The 13,768-nt window shown below is 36.6% G+C and overlaps 1 protein-coding gene across 7 annotated transcripts in view; it reads left to right on the forward strand.

Moving 5' to 3' along the window:
* Positions 1-13,768, forward strand: part of LOC311598166 (caspase-12-like) — a 31,190-nt gene that overhangs the window by 2,152 nt on the left and 15,270 nt on the right. For 6 of the 7 annotated variants that reach the window (XR_014779501.1, XR_014779502.1, XM_084783089.1 and 3 more), the window contains exons 3-11: positions 970-1,032; positions 1,948-2,025; positions 2,198-2,275; positions 4,716-4,810; positions 5,184-5,357; positions 6,163-6,397; positions 6,809-6,958; positions 9,929-10,038; positions 10,418-10,536. Coding sequence is in view for 5 of the 7 variants with exons in the window: in XM_084783089.1 (XP_084639215.1) it covers positions 970-1,032; positions 1,948-2,025; positions 2,198-2,275; positions 4,716-4,810; positions 5,184-5,357; positions 6,163-6,397; positions 6,809-6,958; positions 9,929-10,038; positions 10,418-10,516 (1,082 nt within the window). In the remaining 2 variants the exon portion in view is untranslated. Of the gene's footprint in view, positions 1-969; positions 1,033-1,947; positions 2,026-2,197; positions 2,276-4,715; positions 4,811-5,183; positions 5,358-6,162; positions 6,398-6,808; positions 6,959-9,928; positions 10,039-10,417; positions 10,537-13,006; positions 13,754-13,768 lie in introns of those variants that run through there. The other variant, XM_084783091.1, reaches the window with a different exon arrangement.

Consider the following 13,768-nt stretch of genomic DNA (forward strand, 5'->3'; position numbering starts at 1 on the left):
TCATTCTCGAATATAGAATGTAGAATGGGAGAGGAAAGGGGCCTCCTCTCTTCTGTTAGATGTGTCTTGATTCCAGGTAAGAAAATCTTTGCTTCAATTTCTACTTGGAAAAGTAAAATAAAACTAACAAAACCTCCTGAATTTGAGGCTTAATGAAATATTAATTTGTCTCTAAAACAGGAAGTGCTCTACATTTTGTCTATGTGGATGTCTCTTTCCTGTCTCAGGTTTTCTGTTTTGGCGGAACAACATTAATCACGGGAGATCAATGGGGTGTCCATGTACTCCATTAACTATTCAGCACAAGGTGGCAAGTGGCCTTTCATCTGCAGGCCCACAAATCTCACCCCAGGGATATGGAAAGTGCTTATCTTACATTCTTTTGTTTGATTGGTTGTTTTTTGTTTTGTTGTTTTGTTTTGTTTTGTTTTCTGAGACAATGTTTCTTTGTGTAGCCTTGGCTGTCCTATACTCGCTTTGTACACCAGTCTGTCCTTGAACTCACAGTGATCCATCCTGCCTCTCTGCCTCCCATGTGCTGGGATTAAAGGTCTGAACCACCATGCCAAGTTATTTCTTACATTATTGACATTTTCTTCTGTGTTATTTTTGTTATATAAAGGAAACCTTGAGGACAGTCAAGTATATCTTTATTCTCAGAAAAAAATGATATTGCAGAGAAGCTCTGATTATAGATTTGCACAGCATCTTTATGTACATAATCATCATGGAGGAGATAAGTTCTTGCTTCATAGAATCTGTGCCTCTATTTGTGTATTTCGAAGAGGCTACTAGCATGCTCATAAAAAACTGAAGCTTGAAAAAAAACTGAAGCTTGGAGAACTGATTGAGCATCCATATTTTAAAGAGCAGTGTGGTTACTTACCAGTGTTATGAGAGAGTTTCATGTATACAGGACTTAGAAATTTAGCTATGTGTCCCCAAAATCTGCTCTTAATATTGTTTCAGAATTTCCTTCTGATAATGAGGATGAAGATTCTCAGGAAATATCTACACCATCTTCTCCATCAGGTAACAACCTTCATGCCTCAGACCCCCATCCTGTAAAGATTCAGGAGAATGATGCACTAATACATTTTCATTCTTAGAGATGACAGCAGTAGAAAACTGCTGAGGGAGGGAGAGCCACTTGGCACTGAGGGAGACATGGCCACTGGTTGCTTATATCCAGTGCATAGCCATACACTCATGAGCAAAAGGGCAGGACTATTTGAACTCAAGGGTTAATAATGATAGCACAGTATAAAAAGTAAAAGGAAGGCATGACATTAGAGGGGTAGAGAATGGGGGAAATCGGGAGTTGGAGGGAGGGAGTGTTAAACGTGAGAATCACAAGGAGAAAAGATCAAGTCTACAGTTGTCCAATTAAGCTTTCTTTTGCAGTGCACCCAGGACTGGCCAACCACCTGCCTCACCCTAAGTAAGGATTTGACAGAACAGCCCCTGCTGGCCTCTTGAGGTCCTTTTTGTAGGAGAGATAAAGTGTTCATAAGGGTGAAAGAGTGGGCTATTATACATTGTTAGAAAAATACAATGAAAGGAAAGAAGAAATGTGAGTGGGGTCATAATTTTAGCGTAGGGTAAAAAACATGTTTTGCAGTTTTTATCAGATCTAAGAAATAGGAAATTATTCCTAATTATACTTTTACTTGCAAGAACATAACACAGGACAAACAGGAACTTATCATTTAACTACAAACAGAAACCTTAACCTGCACAGGCCAAACATGAACTTATTCGTTAAGTATCTTAACTGCAAACAGAGCCCTTAACTTGTAAGGAATATATTTCCTGTTTTGGCCTCAGAATAGTGGTGGAGGGGCATGGTCAAAATGCAATGTATCAACATATGAAACTTAAAAAAAAATAAACAAGAAAATATTTCTCACAGAAAGTACTGAGACTCCCTTTCTTTGTCTACTCTAGACTTTGAACATCAAAGTAAAGACAGCAAAGATGAAGAACAAGCTTTATTAGAGCAGACATCCACTTTATCTCTGACGGGTAACTGCTTCAACTCCCCTGTTTAATGGAGTCTTGCTTATGTCTGGGGGAGGGGGTCACACATTCCCTGAATTACAGCAGAGACCATGTCACTGAGGCTCAGAAAGTCTGGATTTTCTCCACCTCCACCACTAGAAAGTCCCTCAAATCCCTCTTCTCCATTTCTCTTCAGAATCCAGGGGAGGAAATGAAGATGAAGAAATGGAGGTAAATTCTGGAGTGGTTCATGCGTCACATCTAACAGTGACAGGTAATGTGGATACCAGGGTATGTGCTGATGCTTTGAGTTGAAGTGCATTTTAAAGCTTTTATGGGTATGAGACTAGGGTCACAGCCAAGAAGGCCATAGAGCAAGGCCATTACTATCATTGACATGGGCTGTAGTAGCTCATATTTTTAAATTATATTTATAATATCTTTAAATTTATAAAAACTAAAGGTTTCAGAAATTACCAGTACAAACAAGATGTGGTTAAGTACATGTGTATACAGGTATATAACATAAATACCTAATTCAGTATGGCTCATAATTTCTTTGAGCTCGTCACAGAAAGTGATGAACTATTGGAGGTTATTAAGGAATTACACTTGCCTAGAAAGGATAGTGATGATGTTGTATGACTGTTATATTTTCAGAAGTTTTGAGAAAATTAAGAATAAAACCTTTGTGATTTTTCATGTTTGTAAGTCTATGCTTTATTGTATATAAAATATTGAATTTTTGTTCTCAATATTTGGTTTGTATAACAGTACCAATAATAAATCAAGATCCTCTCTCTCACAGAATTTATAATTTAATGAGTGGTAAAATACAATAAACATGTGAGAAGTAGTTAAATTTCTTTAACATATAAAAGAAAGAGAATTAGACTAGAGAAAGCAGTTGCACATTTAAGGATGGGGTGAAGGTTGAGGATAGCCAAGTAAGGGTATGTGCTCAGATGCTTACCCAAGGACAACCCAAATAAGAAGATATGCTAGTGTATACCTTTCAAATTCAAAGTGAACTATGAAAAATTATTGAGTAAAATAAGAGGCAAGAGTAAAACCCTGATAGAGGAATGATTTTTTTCATGTCACAGGTCTATATGGAAGGCTATAATTTAACTGTGAAGTGGGAAACTCGGAGTGAAATAAGTAAATTTCTTACATTAAGAGTCAGAAAAGAGCCTCTTCTCAGTGGAAAAGAAGTCTACTGTGGTAGAATTGTGTGTGTGTGTGTGTGTGTGTGTGTGTGTGTGTGTGTGTGTTTGAGAGAGGGAGGGGGAAAGAATGTGTGTGTTTCTCACAGAACTGCCTTCATTAAGAGTTGCCATTCCCTAAACTTTGAGCCAAATGTAGACCCACTGATCAGCCCAGTCATCTATGAAAGCTAACAGCCATCAATGGAATTTGAGAATAATAAGAAATGCATTGTGAGTAAACTATTTGCTTCATCTGAGCTTGGATATTATAAATCAGCAAATATGGGCAGTGAGACATGGAATGAATAGATTTGACTGAGAATATGACCCCCCATTCTTACTAAAATGTGACAAATGTGACTCCAGCTAAAGGCTGAGAGAGAATCCTCAGTCTCCACTTCTCACCTTCCATTCGTCCTTCTTCTCTTTTCTTCTCCCCGATTCCTCTTCACAATAACACTTCTTTTCCCCTTTGCACCTTTCTCTTTTATGTTGTGTTCTTTTCAATATCTTTGCATATACTGCTGTGTTTTAACATATTTGTGTATATATATGTGTATACATATATACTCACTTCCTTTCCTATTTTCAACTTCTCTTCATATCCCTTTCTGTGTTAAAATTAATATGTGGTAACAGAGCCAAAAACATGAAAACTTAAGAAGAGAGGGGGCATGGAGGGGAGAGGGAAATAAAAAATGACGAGAGAATATCTAAATTCTCGTAGGTTAATGAGAAATTGTGGAATTCAAAGCATAAAGAGCAATTCAAAGCATCTTTAGAAAGGATGTAACTTCTCTTGTATTATAAGACAAAACACAGAAATACCTATAGGCACAGGTAAATGAATGATTTGTTGCTCATTTAAACCAGCAGGTTTATTTCCCTTTGGAAAATCAAAGAAATAAGAATATATATTGTCAAGATATTGAAGATATCCAATCATTCATTAGTAGTTAAGTGTTTTTCTACTTCCAGACACCAGGCTAGATGCTGTGAAAACAAAGATTAAAGACTTCCTTCTGTTCTAAGTTTAAAAGCCGTAAACACGGAATAACTCATGACATTTTTATGGGGGAAGTATTAAATGTTGTCTGCATGGTGCAGATATGAGGGTGCATGTTTTGCAATACCTAAAACTGTAAAGAACTCCTTAAACTGACATCAGTATCCTGTCACTGGAATGGCCGAGAGGTAATACATGGCCATTAGTCATGACCACATGAGTTTATGTGATTAATATGTTGTTTCTGAAAGACTAGTCAATGCTGTAACCGTTAGAAAAGCACAAAATGGCATGGTCAGTGATAGTGATAAATAGGAAACAAAAGGAGAAAACCAATCAAGACTTTTTCTTCACTCATTTTTATATATGCAATGTTTTTCTTCTTTTTTAATTGTTTTCTAATGAATATCAGTGAGCATGCTAGAACAATGACCATGGGGCCCTCACATGTGTGTGACTATAGGGCAATTTCAGGTCTTTGATTCTGTTTTCTCTTTTAGATCCTCAGGGAACCCAGAGCACAGAAGTCCATTACATGCTGAAGCTTTGCCCTCCTGATCAGTTTTATAAGATGAAGACAGAAAGGGCAAAAGAGGTGATGAACTTTGGCACCATAGGAATGGGCATGGCCAATTCAGACCATGGACATAGATTCGTTCAGATCAGACAAAGGACATTGAACTTCATTTAATCAAGTGATGGTCATATTGGAGTTCCCGTTTTTAAATCTCATCTCAGAATATGTCCTCAAGTCCTCCCCACTACATAGTCCACGCCATGTCACTAGCCACATTTAACACCTACTCAGGCCACAATATATGTTTTCAGTCTCAAGCTCTATCATGGTTTGGCAGAGCATAACTCAGTCAGCAATATTGTGTTTACAGTAATTATTTCCTTCCTTTTGTGTTGATTTGGGGGCATAAGGAGATTCCCTGGTCTAATCAATCTGCTTCTCTTAACTGCAGATATATCCAGTAATGGAGAAGGAAGGCCGAACACGCTTGGCCCTCATCATCTGCAACAAAAAGTTTGACTACCTTTTTGATCGAGATGATGCTGAAGCAGACATTTTGAATATGCAAGAATTACTTCAACACCTTGGATACTCAGTGGTTCTAAAGGAAAACCTTACAGCTCAGGTAATGTCCCCAGAGAACAGGAAAGCCTTCCCTGGGTTATTTTCAACATCTCTTCTTGTAGCAGCAGAAACAAAATATGTCACAGTACAGGAAGTATATTTGCTCCAGAACAGGATTTCCTGGGTCGCTACCTTTTCCAAAGGGTAGTCTCATGGAAAGTATTCACAGAACACCTTACAACATTATTTCAACAGAACAGGGGTCTTTCTTAAGTACTAGTCTAGGCGTCTCCGTTACCTGATGTTCTAAGGGAGGCATAAGCTCTGGGCCTTTAAACTGCATGAGGTAGAGAATAAACATATGAGATTTTAACATTGTCAGAACAAAAGATCTAATTACTGAGAGTTATACAAACTTCAGTTCTGTCAGAAACAATTAAAGAATATAAAACTTTGTTGTTGTCTGATATCAAGAACTTTAATATTTTTAACTTTTATCATCATAAATGTCTATCTGCCTCTTAATGAGAATTTCCCAAAACCTAATTGTATTATGTTCCATCTTTTAGAATATTAAGAAATCCAAGATTTTCCTTAAAACTATAAAGATTATGTAAAACTGAATATATATATATATATATATATATATATATATATATATATATATATATGAAAATTCCAGTAACATTCACATTCTGTGTATACATATTTTCTGACCTGATACAAAAATATGGTTTCTTACAACTCTGCTCTGCCCAAATCACTTGATTCCTAGATGTTCCTCACTTTTTTTGTGAACTTCCTGTGTTACTCACACACAGCTGTATTTGGAGAACACACTGATAGTGACTCTGGAGTCTTTTCAGGAAATGGAGACAGAACTAATTGAGTTTGCTGGCCGTGCAGAGCACCAGTCCTCCGACAGCACATTTCTTGTGTTTATGTCTCATGGCATCCTGGAAGGAATCTGTGGGGTGAAGCACAGAAAGAAAAATCCAGATGTTCTTCATGATGACACCATCTTCACAATCTTCAATAACTCTAACTGTAGGAGTCTGAGAAACAAACCCAAGGTCCTCATCATGCAGGCCTGCAGGGGAAGTGAGTCTGGTTCCACACTTTCTTCTAGGAGTCTGCGATGCTCATTTCATGCTCCAAAAGATAAGGGGGGGATATTTTAGTACTACGGGTGTGTCCAGTCCAAAACAAACTATCTTATGTCTTTTGTTCTAATGAAATAATAAATAGCTTGGAATATATTCCCCACTCATTTGTTGGCACAGTGTGGGCTGTATTTTTCTCAGTCAGTGGGAGTTTCTCTAAGTAATATACTTTTGGGGCCATGGAGACGGCTAAGTGAGTAACCGAGATATTGCATTTTTCAGTAAAATCATAACGCAATGTATCAAATGAGAATATATTGGCATCAGTTATACTTTATCTCTATGGAGTGTGTGTGTGTGTCTGTGTCTGTATGTGTTACATTTGTTTAAGAAGTGCCATCTCTCTTAGGACAAGACGGAATTATTTGGGTATCCACAAGCAAGGGGATAGCCACCGCTGATACAGATGAGGAACGGGTGCTGAGCTATAAATGGAATAATAGCATAACAAAGGCCCACGTGGAGAAGGATTTCATTGCTTTTAAATCTTCTACACCACGTAAGTGACTTCCGATATTCTGAATCTCCTAGTAGTAATTTTTCTACGATATGCTAGGCTGTGATAATGTATTTTCAGTGAATATTTTATGTATAATTAAGTTTTTCAGTGGTGGAGAGATTTAAGGTATTTGGGTTTTCATAACTAGATTTGTTCAGAAACTATCAGTGTAAAGACGTTGCTTTGGGGAATCCAAAATTCAGACATTTTAACTATAAAAAAGTAAATGATAGTCCATTTTAATTTATTTTTAAAATATATTAGTGACATATTGATACATAACCTTCTCTGTAATTTTCTAAAGATCAACCAGTAAAAACTACTAGGCTCCCAGCACATACTTTGGCAGCTTTTGGCCTATTAATTCTATTTACTTTAACTTTTAGAAATTAGTTAATGCTGAAATGTCTGCCTTCACATCAATGTAGCCAATAAAAGATCAAAGAACTTCCTGAGACATAGAAGTGGCAGACAGCCCAGAAGCAGAACATTCCAAGTAGCTGACTGTCAGTGTAGTCAAACATCCTTCTAAATAGTCAGCTACAACAGGTGCTATTAAAGATTTAGAGAGCAAAGTAACTTAAGACATTTGTACAAATCATGGCTCCTTGCACTCACATTCTGTGATTATAAGTTCTCATGAGTTTAGAGATCACTTGAAAAATGTTCATGTGCAGAGTTGTGATTCTCTGTGCCTGCAGCGGGCCCTGGTAGGCATCCATTCTAATAAGGTATAGTGACACATCTGCTGCTGACCCATGGCCACATGTGATCTGAGAGATTAGAGGACTCTCCAATAGTAGACCAGAGAATGAAGACTGCACTCAGAGTGGCCACCCACTCCTAGATAGAGTCCACTTCCCTTGTTTTATGTTTTTGTTTTACTGTTTTAATGAGATTTTATTTGAAAGAAAAATTCTATACTTAAAAAAAGATTTATTTATTTACTGTGTATACAGGATTCTGACTATAGGTAGGGCACCAGATCTCATTGTAGATGGTTGTGAGCCAGCATGTGGTTGCTGAGAATTGAACTGAGGACCTCTGGAAGGGTAGCCAGTGCTCTTAACATATGAGTCATCTCTTCATCCTTAAAATTCCTATACTTTTAACTGAAAAAAACCCCTAAATTTATATATGATGTAATAAGAACACCAAAAGGTTGTTTACTGGTGGAAATATAGCATAGTACACAAATTATTTCATCCCAATTGTGCATGCAGAATTTTGTGGTAGAATAGAGCTAATGAAAAACCATATTTCCACAATAACAGCAGATGTGGAGGCTGGCTTCTCTGAGCTAATTCTCAAGCTTGTGAGGAAAAATATGACACATTGTAACAAAAACTGTTACAGTCACTTACATTAAGTACTACTGAGGAACATTTGGCTCACAGAATAAAGAGGTTATCCACAGCAAGAGAAAGAGGGGCACTCCACATAATATAAAAGAAATGTACAGAGGACCTGAGATCAAAAAGCTTGGAAGAAAAGAGAAAGCTGCATAAGCACAGAATCATGGGAGAGGCAGGTGCCAGATAAGGGAATATTTTACATGACCTTTCATAGTAATAACCTTGGAGAGATCCTAAGAATGAAATGATGCAGATTTGACTCTTAAACGAAAGGAATGAACTACAGTACAGTGATGGTGGAAGCAGGGAAGCAGATAAGACTGCTACTACCGAACTCGGGCCCGGAGATGATGATAGGGTGGGGTAAGGCCAGTCATTGATTCTGGTAATTAGCACATTCAAATAATATTACACATTGGTTCAGCTGATTGACAGGGGAGAAATAGGGAATATGGAGGTTATACAGTGTCCAAGAACATAATTACAGTGAAATAAGTTGAATAGGATATTTTATCTTTCCTAAATGTCTTATTTCATATCACATTAAAATTTTATCATAAACTTAAATGGAAGGATGTACTTCAAATATTCTCTGATATTTTATAAATTAAAATGTTAACAAATGTGACTGTTTCAAAGTGAAGGTGAGGGAGATTCTGCAAGCAAGTGTGAGATGGCCATAGACCAGCTGAAGGTGAAATGATTAATAAAGAGCTAAGGAATTGTATATTTCCCAGAAGATACCTGCCTTAAAGATTGAGTTTAGAACAGTCAGTTGTCAAAACAATATTTTGTAATGCTAAAGATAGAATCTTTTAAAGCAACAAGAAATTGAGAATAATGTTAGAAAAAGTCTTGGAGTGTGGATGAAGAACTCTTAGAAATGAAGACTAAAGATGGATGGACTAGCCAGTGTGTTTGACTCATCAGAGCACAGGAAGGAAACCAAAAGAAAGGGTTCGTTTACCAGTAGGGCTGGCACCGCTGACAAGTTCTAATGTTAATGCTAGACCAGATGCAGGTAAAGTTTGATAACCGAGACTCATTCTGCGATTTGGAAATCTTGGGCGGCAAGACAAAAGCCTGTATTGTGATATTGGTTAAGATCTATGCAGGAGAAGCCAGACAGGAGTGAACAGCATCTTGTGAAAGGAGCGACCAAGGAAGAAAACGTTTGGCGGCTAGATAGATGCTGGTTAAGTGGCACTTACAGAACTCTACTCTGTGCTTTAACAGCAGAAGCTTAGTTCAAATGGAAGAGAAATGATCTTTGTAAAGAGCATTACTCATCAGGGAAAAAAGTGCAAAATACTATAGCAGGAAACAAACGGGTGAAAGAAGCAGAGAAGCAAAGACCTCCACAATGAGCTTGGTACAAGAAGGTCTCTGGGCTCTTTCACAGGACTTGGATGCTGCAGGCTGTAACTTTGACCTTGCCTACTAAAAAGCTCATGTGGTTTTTATGACTGAGACTTTGTGCAGATTTTCTTCTGCTTTATTCTGCTTTGGCCTACTGTCTCCTGCAAAGCATCCAAGCATTCTTGGTTCCTGAACTGTGTGGTGCCTGGAGTCTTCCACACTTCATTCTTCATCATTCTCATGCCTTTATTTGCAGATAATATTTCTTGGAAGTTAGGCAAGAATGGGTCTCTCTTCATTTCCAAACTCATCGATTGCTTCAAAAACTATTGTTGGTGTTATCATTTGGAGGAAATTTTTCGGAAGGTAGGAGTTTAGCTTTAATCTTTTATCCTGGAAAAGGGTGAAGAGCCATATGGCATGAGCCATAAGTGGTTTCATACCGATGATACTTAACACCCCAATTTATTTATAGAACATTTTTTAGAATACCACACATAAGCACTATGCATTTTTCAAAATCTGTCCAATTTGCATACCTTTGCTTAGTCACTTTTCATAAGTTATTAATTCAATCTGTATGCACTATATCCAAGAAAAAAGCTGAATACTATTATATTACCCAGCCCTAGAAGTAACACACAGCATGAGTTTTGCTGCTGCTGCCTTTGTTGTTGTTGTTTTGTAGAGTAGCAAAAGAAATCGCTTCTTAGGAGATCTCTAAGGACCGTCTTTGCCACTGCAGGTTCAACATTCATTTGAGATTCCTGGAGAACTGACCCAGATGCCCACCATTGAGAGAGTATCCATGACACGGTATTTCTACCTTTTCCCTGGGAATTGACACTGGCAACACATGTGCAGGTAAATGTATGTGCGGAGTGGACTTGGGAACCTATTTACAGTCTATACAGAAATTATGGATAGAATAGAATGATGCTGGCATACCACCATCCTATCACTGAGGCTATTCCTTATTGAAGCTGGAGAAAAGCTGATTTGCTTTCATTGTAGTATAATAACTGCATAAAAAATGATTAGTCCTCTGGTACCAAGTGGAAACCCACTGAGAGTTAGTGTTTTCTTTCTCAAACTTAATCAATGAGGGAAAATATTTGGTTTTGATACATGTACAACATTCTGTAATTGGAAGTACCATCCACAGGAGTTATCTCTTAGGAGAAGTCATTTTGCTGAACCACATACTTTGTGCTTGTGATAAGGACAGTCTGAGCCACAGTGCAGAGAAGAAAGCATCGCTGCTTCTTTGCTGAGGAGCCAGGGTCTGCTGAACACCTTCCCCTGGGGGATACATGCAGCCCACACCATATATATATATATATATATATATATATATATATATATATATATAGGTACCATTTTATTTATATCTTCAATTCAGTACTGTGAAGTTCTACACATGTTCCTGTCTACCTTTTCAAGGAAAGTGAAAATCCTTTACGAGACCCATTTTCCATAGAGAAATTTTGAACCAAACTTTTCATCTATTTACTTTGCACAAATATCAGGATTAAAAATACAATCATAAGTGGATGGATGAGCAAATGAATCAAGAGAAATTGTGCAATTTTCTCATTTTATAAGATTGAACCATGCTTATTATGAAACAAAAATAAAAGTCATATTTTTAAAAATAATAAGGAAATAATACCACCATTGTTTTGAAAAAGCATCTATTTACAAAAATGTCCACTTATATTTAATTTTGTATGTTATTGCTTTAATAATAGCAATGCAATGTTTCATACAGTTTTGATTTTCATGGCATTTTTTAAGCATTTACAGCCCATTATTGTGTTTGACCTTCCTTTCAATATTGTGTTTATTATTTAATTCCTATACACCTTTTAATAGTGATATTTTATGACTTTACTTTTGTTAACATGAAGCTTATTTTCTCAGAGCATATGTCTAAAATCAAACCAATGTACATAAATACAAGTATTTCTATGGGTCTATATAGATTAATACTAAATTAAGTGAGAAACCATATGCACATTACTAATACAGGATAGTTACTAATACATAAAATATAATTCCTCTTAAGACTTATATACATTTACTAGCATTGAAAAGTTGTGAAAATCATTGCAGTACTATTAATTAATCACTTGTCATTATATGTTGGTTATATGATCAAAGATTAGCTCCAGAAATAAATATGGAAGCAGATAATAGACTTTAGTAGATTTTGTAAGTGCCCTTAACTTATTAAATTAAGAGTTGCTTTACTCAAAGATTTGTTAAAAACCTATTTCATCAAATATATACACTTTCCCATTGATTCTTCTTAGGAGCTTTTATAGGTTCAGCATACATAATCTCCCTTCTTATTCATGATTTCAAACCTTTGCTTCAAAAACAGAGAGTGTTTATTAATTAATGCAATGGTACAGAGTCAACGTGTTAGGCAAGTGCTCTGCTTACTCAGAGATATTCAACAGATACCTAAATGTATGGAATTGTATCCTGAACTGAAGAATCTTGACTCAGAGTCTTTCCTCTTTCTAGGTCAACCATTTTATCTTCACATTCATCTTTATAAGATAGATCTCTAAATTTGTAACTTCATTCTTCATTTTCTTGCACCCTGTGTGTCAAACTAATCACCTAATCTGCCCATCTATTTTAAAATCTCCGTCCTTAGTCCTCCTTATTGTTTAGGTCACATCTCATTCATTTCACAGCAGAGATAATGCACAGTCTTCTCATTGGTCATCAGAGATCCAGATCTTAGTTCTTGTTTGTTTGTTGTATGTTGTTTGAGAAGGTCTCACTGTGAAGTTCTAGCTGTCCTGTAACTTACTTTAAAGACTAGGCTGGCCTTGAACTCACAGAGATTTACTTGCTTCTAAATCTTGAGTGCTGGAATTAGAACCACTATGCCTGCCTTCCCAGATCTCTCTTCTTCTGATATAAAAGCATAATACATTTTCATAACCTACAAGCGTTCTTTAGTATTTTCCATTACATGCTAATCGAACCCCAGAGAGTGTTAAAAGATGTTCAATGTGTGTCTTTGTGCTCTGTAAATGGTTGCACATGCTAATATAGCTTTTAGGACTGTATACTTTGCAAATACATGATTTACTCTCATAATAATAAGGGTATATCAACAGTGGGAATGTGAACACGGATAAGAAAAAAATACCCACTTGTATAATTTATATTTATAGGACAAATCTCATCAAGCTTATATAAACATTTTCTAGTTCAGATACTTTAATACCAGCTAAATTTTCTGGATAACTTCCTTCCAACTACCGGAGTATCTTTCAATATACCTACATATTTCTAAGTGTTTATCAATCAGGGTCCAAGCACAGCTAAACAGATGGAACCTAATTTAGAAACTATCCAACCTGGCTTCGTGATGGGGAAAGTAAAATAAGCAAAAGAGAAATTGACAAGGTACAAAAAATATTTATGGAAAGTACCAACCAATCCTACATCTAGAGTGAATTAAAATAAGCAGTGAGAGTTACCAAAATGTGTGTGGAGAGGATAAGGCCTGCAGAATTAGGTGTCAGATCCATGAGCAAATGTGTTACTTTGATTTATGTCCTGTGAAAGTAGATTCTTCCATCTTTGGCCAGAGTCAATCTAAGGTCTGTGATAAGGCTTATTCTATGGGTAGAAATAAGTCAAGAAGTGAAACTAATCTTTCTGTCAGAGTGATCTCCTGAAACCTATCTGGGTTCTGGTTGACCAAGAAAATATAAGAGTTTGAAGAATTTTAGTGCTACTATCACTGACCATGGATGAAAAGGATGATTAAATAACAACTTTCTAATTGGGACTGTACTGTGGTATCCTGTGTAGTTTGTCCAAACAATGCTGGTCTTTCCTTAGTAAATTATCACTAACTTACATACATCTGCAAAGACAAATACAAACACAAGTGAAGTTGTTCATATCTTTCCTATTTTGGAATTGGCCAGAGAGGTGGAACTACCTGCACCTTAGTCAGATACCCTATGTGAGATTTATATAGTCCCTGTTTATCTTGAATAAACTGCCACAAGTAGATTCATTGAAGAACACATAAGAATTGCTGTTTAACTGAGCTCTATCA

The sequence above is a fragment of the Acomys minous genome (assembly GCF_964271855.1).
Source record: "Acomys minous genome assembly, chromosome: 5".
NCBI lineage: Eukaryota > Metazoa > Chordata > Mammalia > Rodentia > Muridae > Acomys > Acomys minous.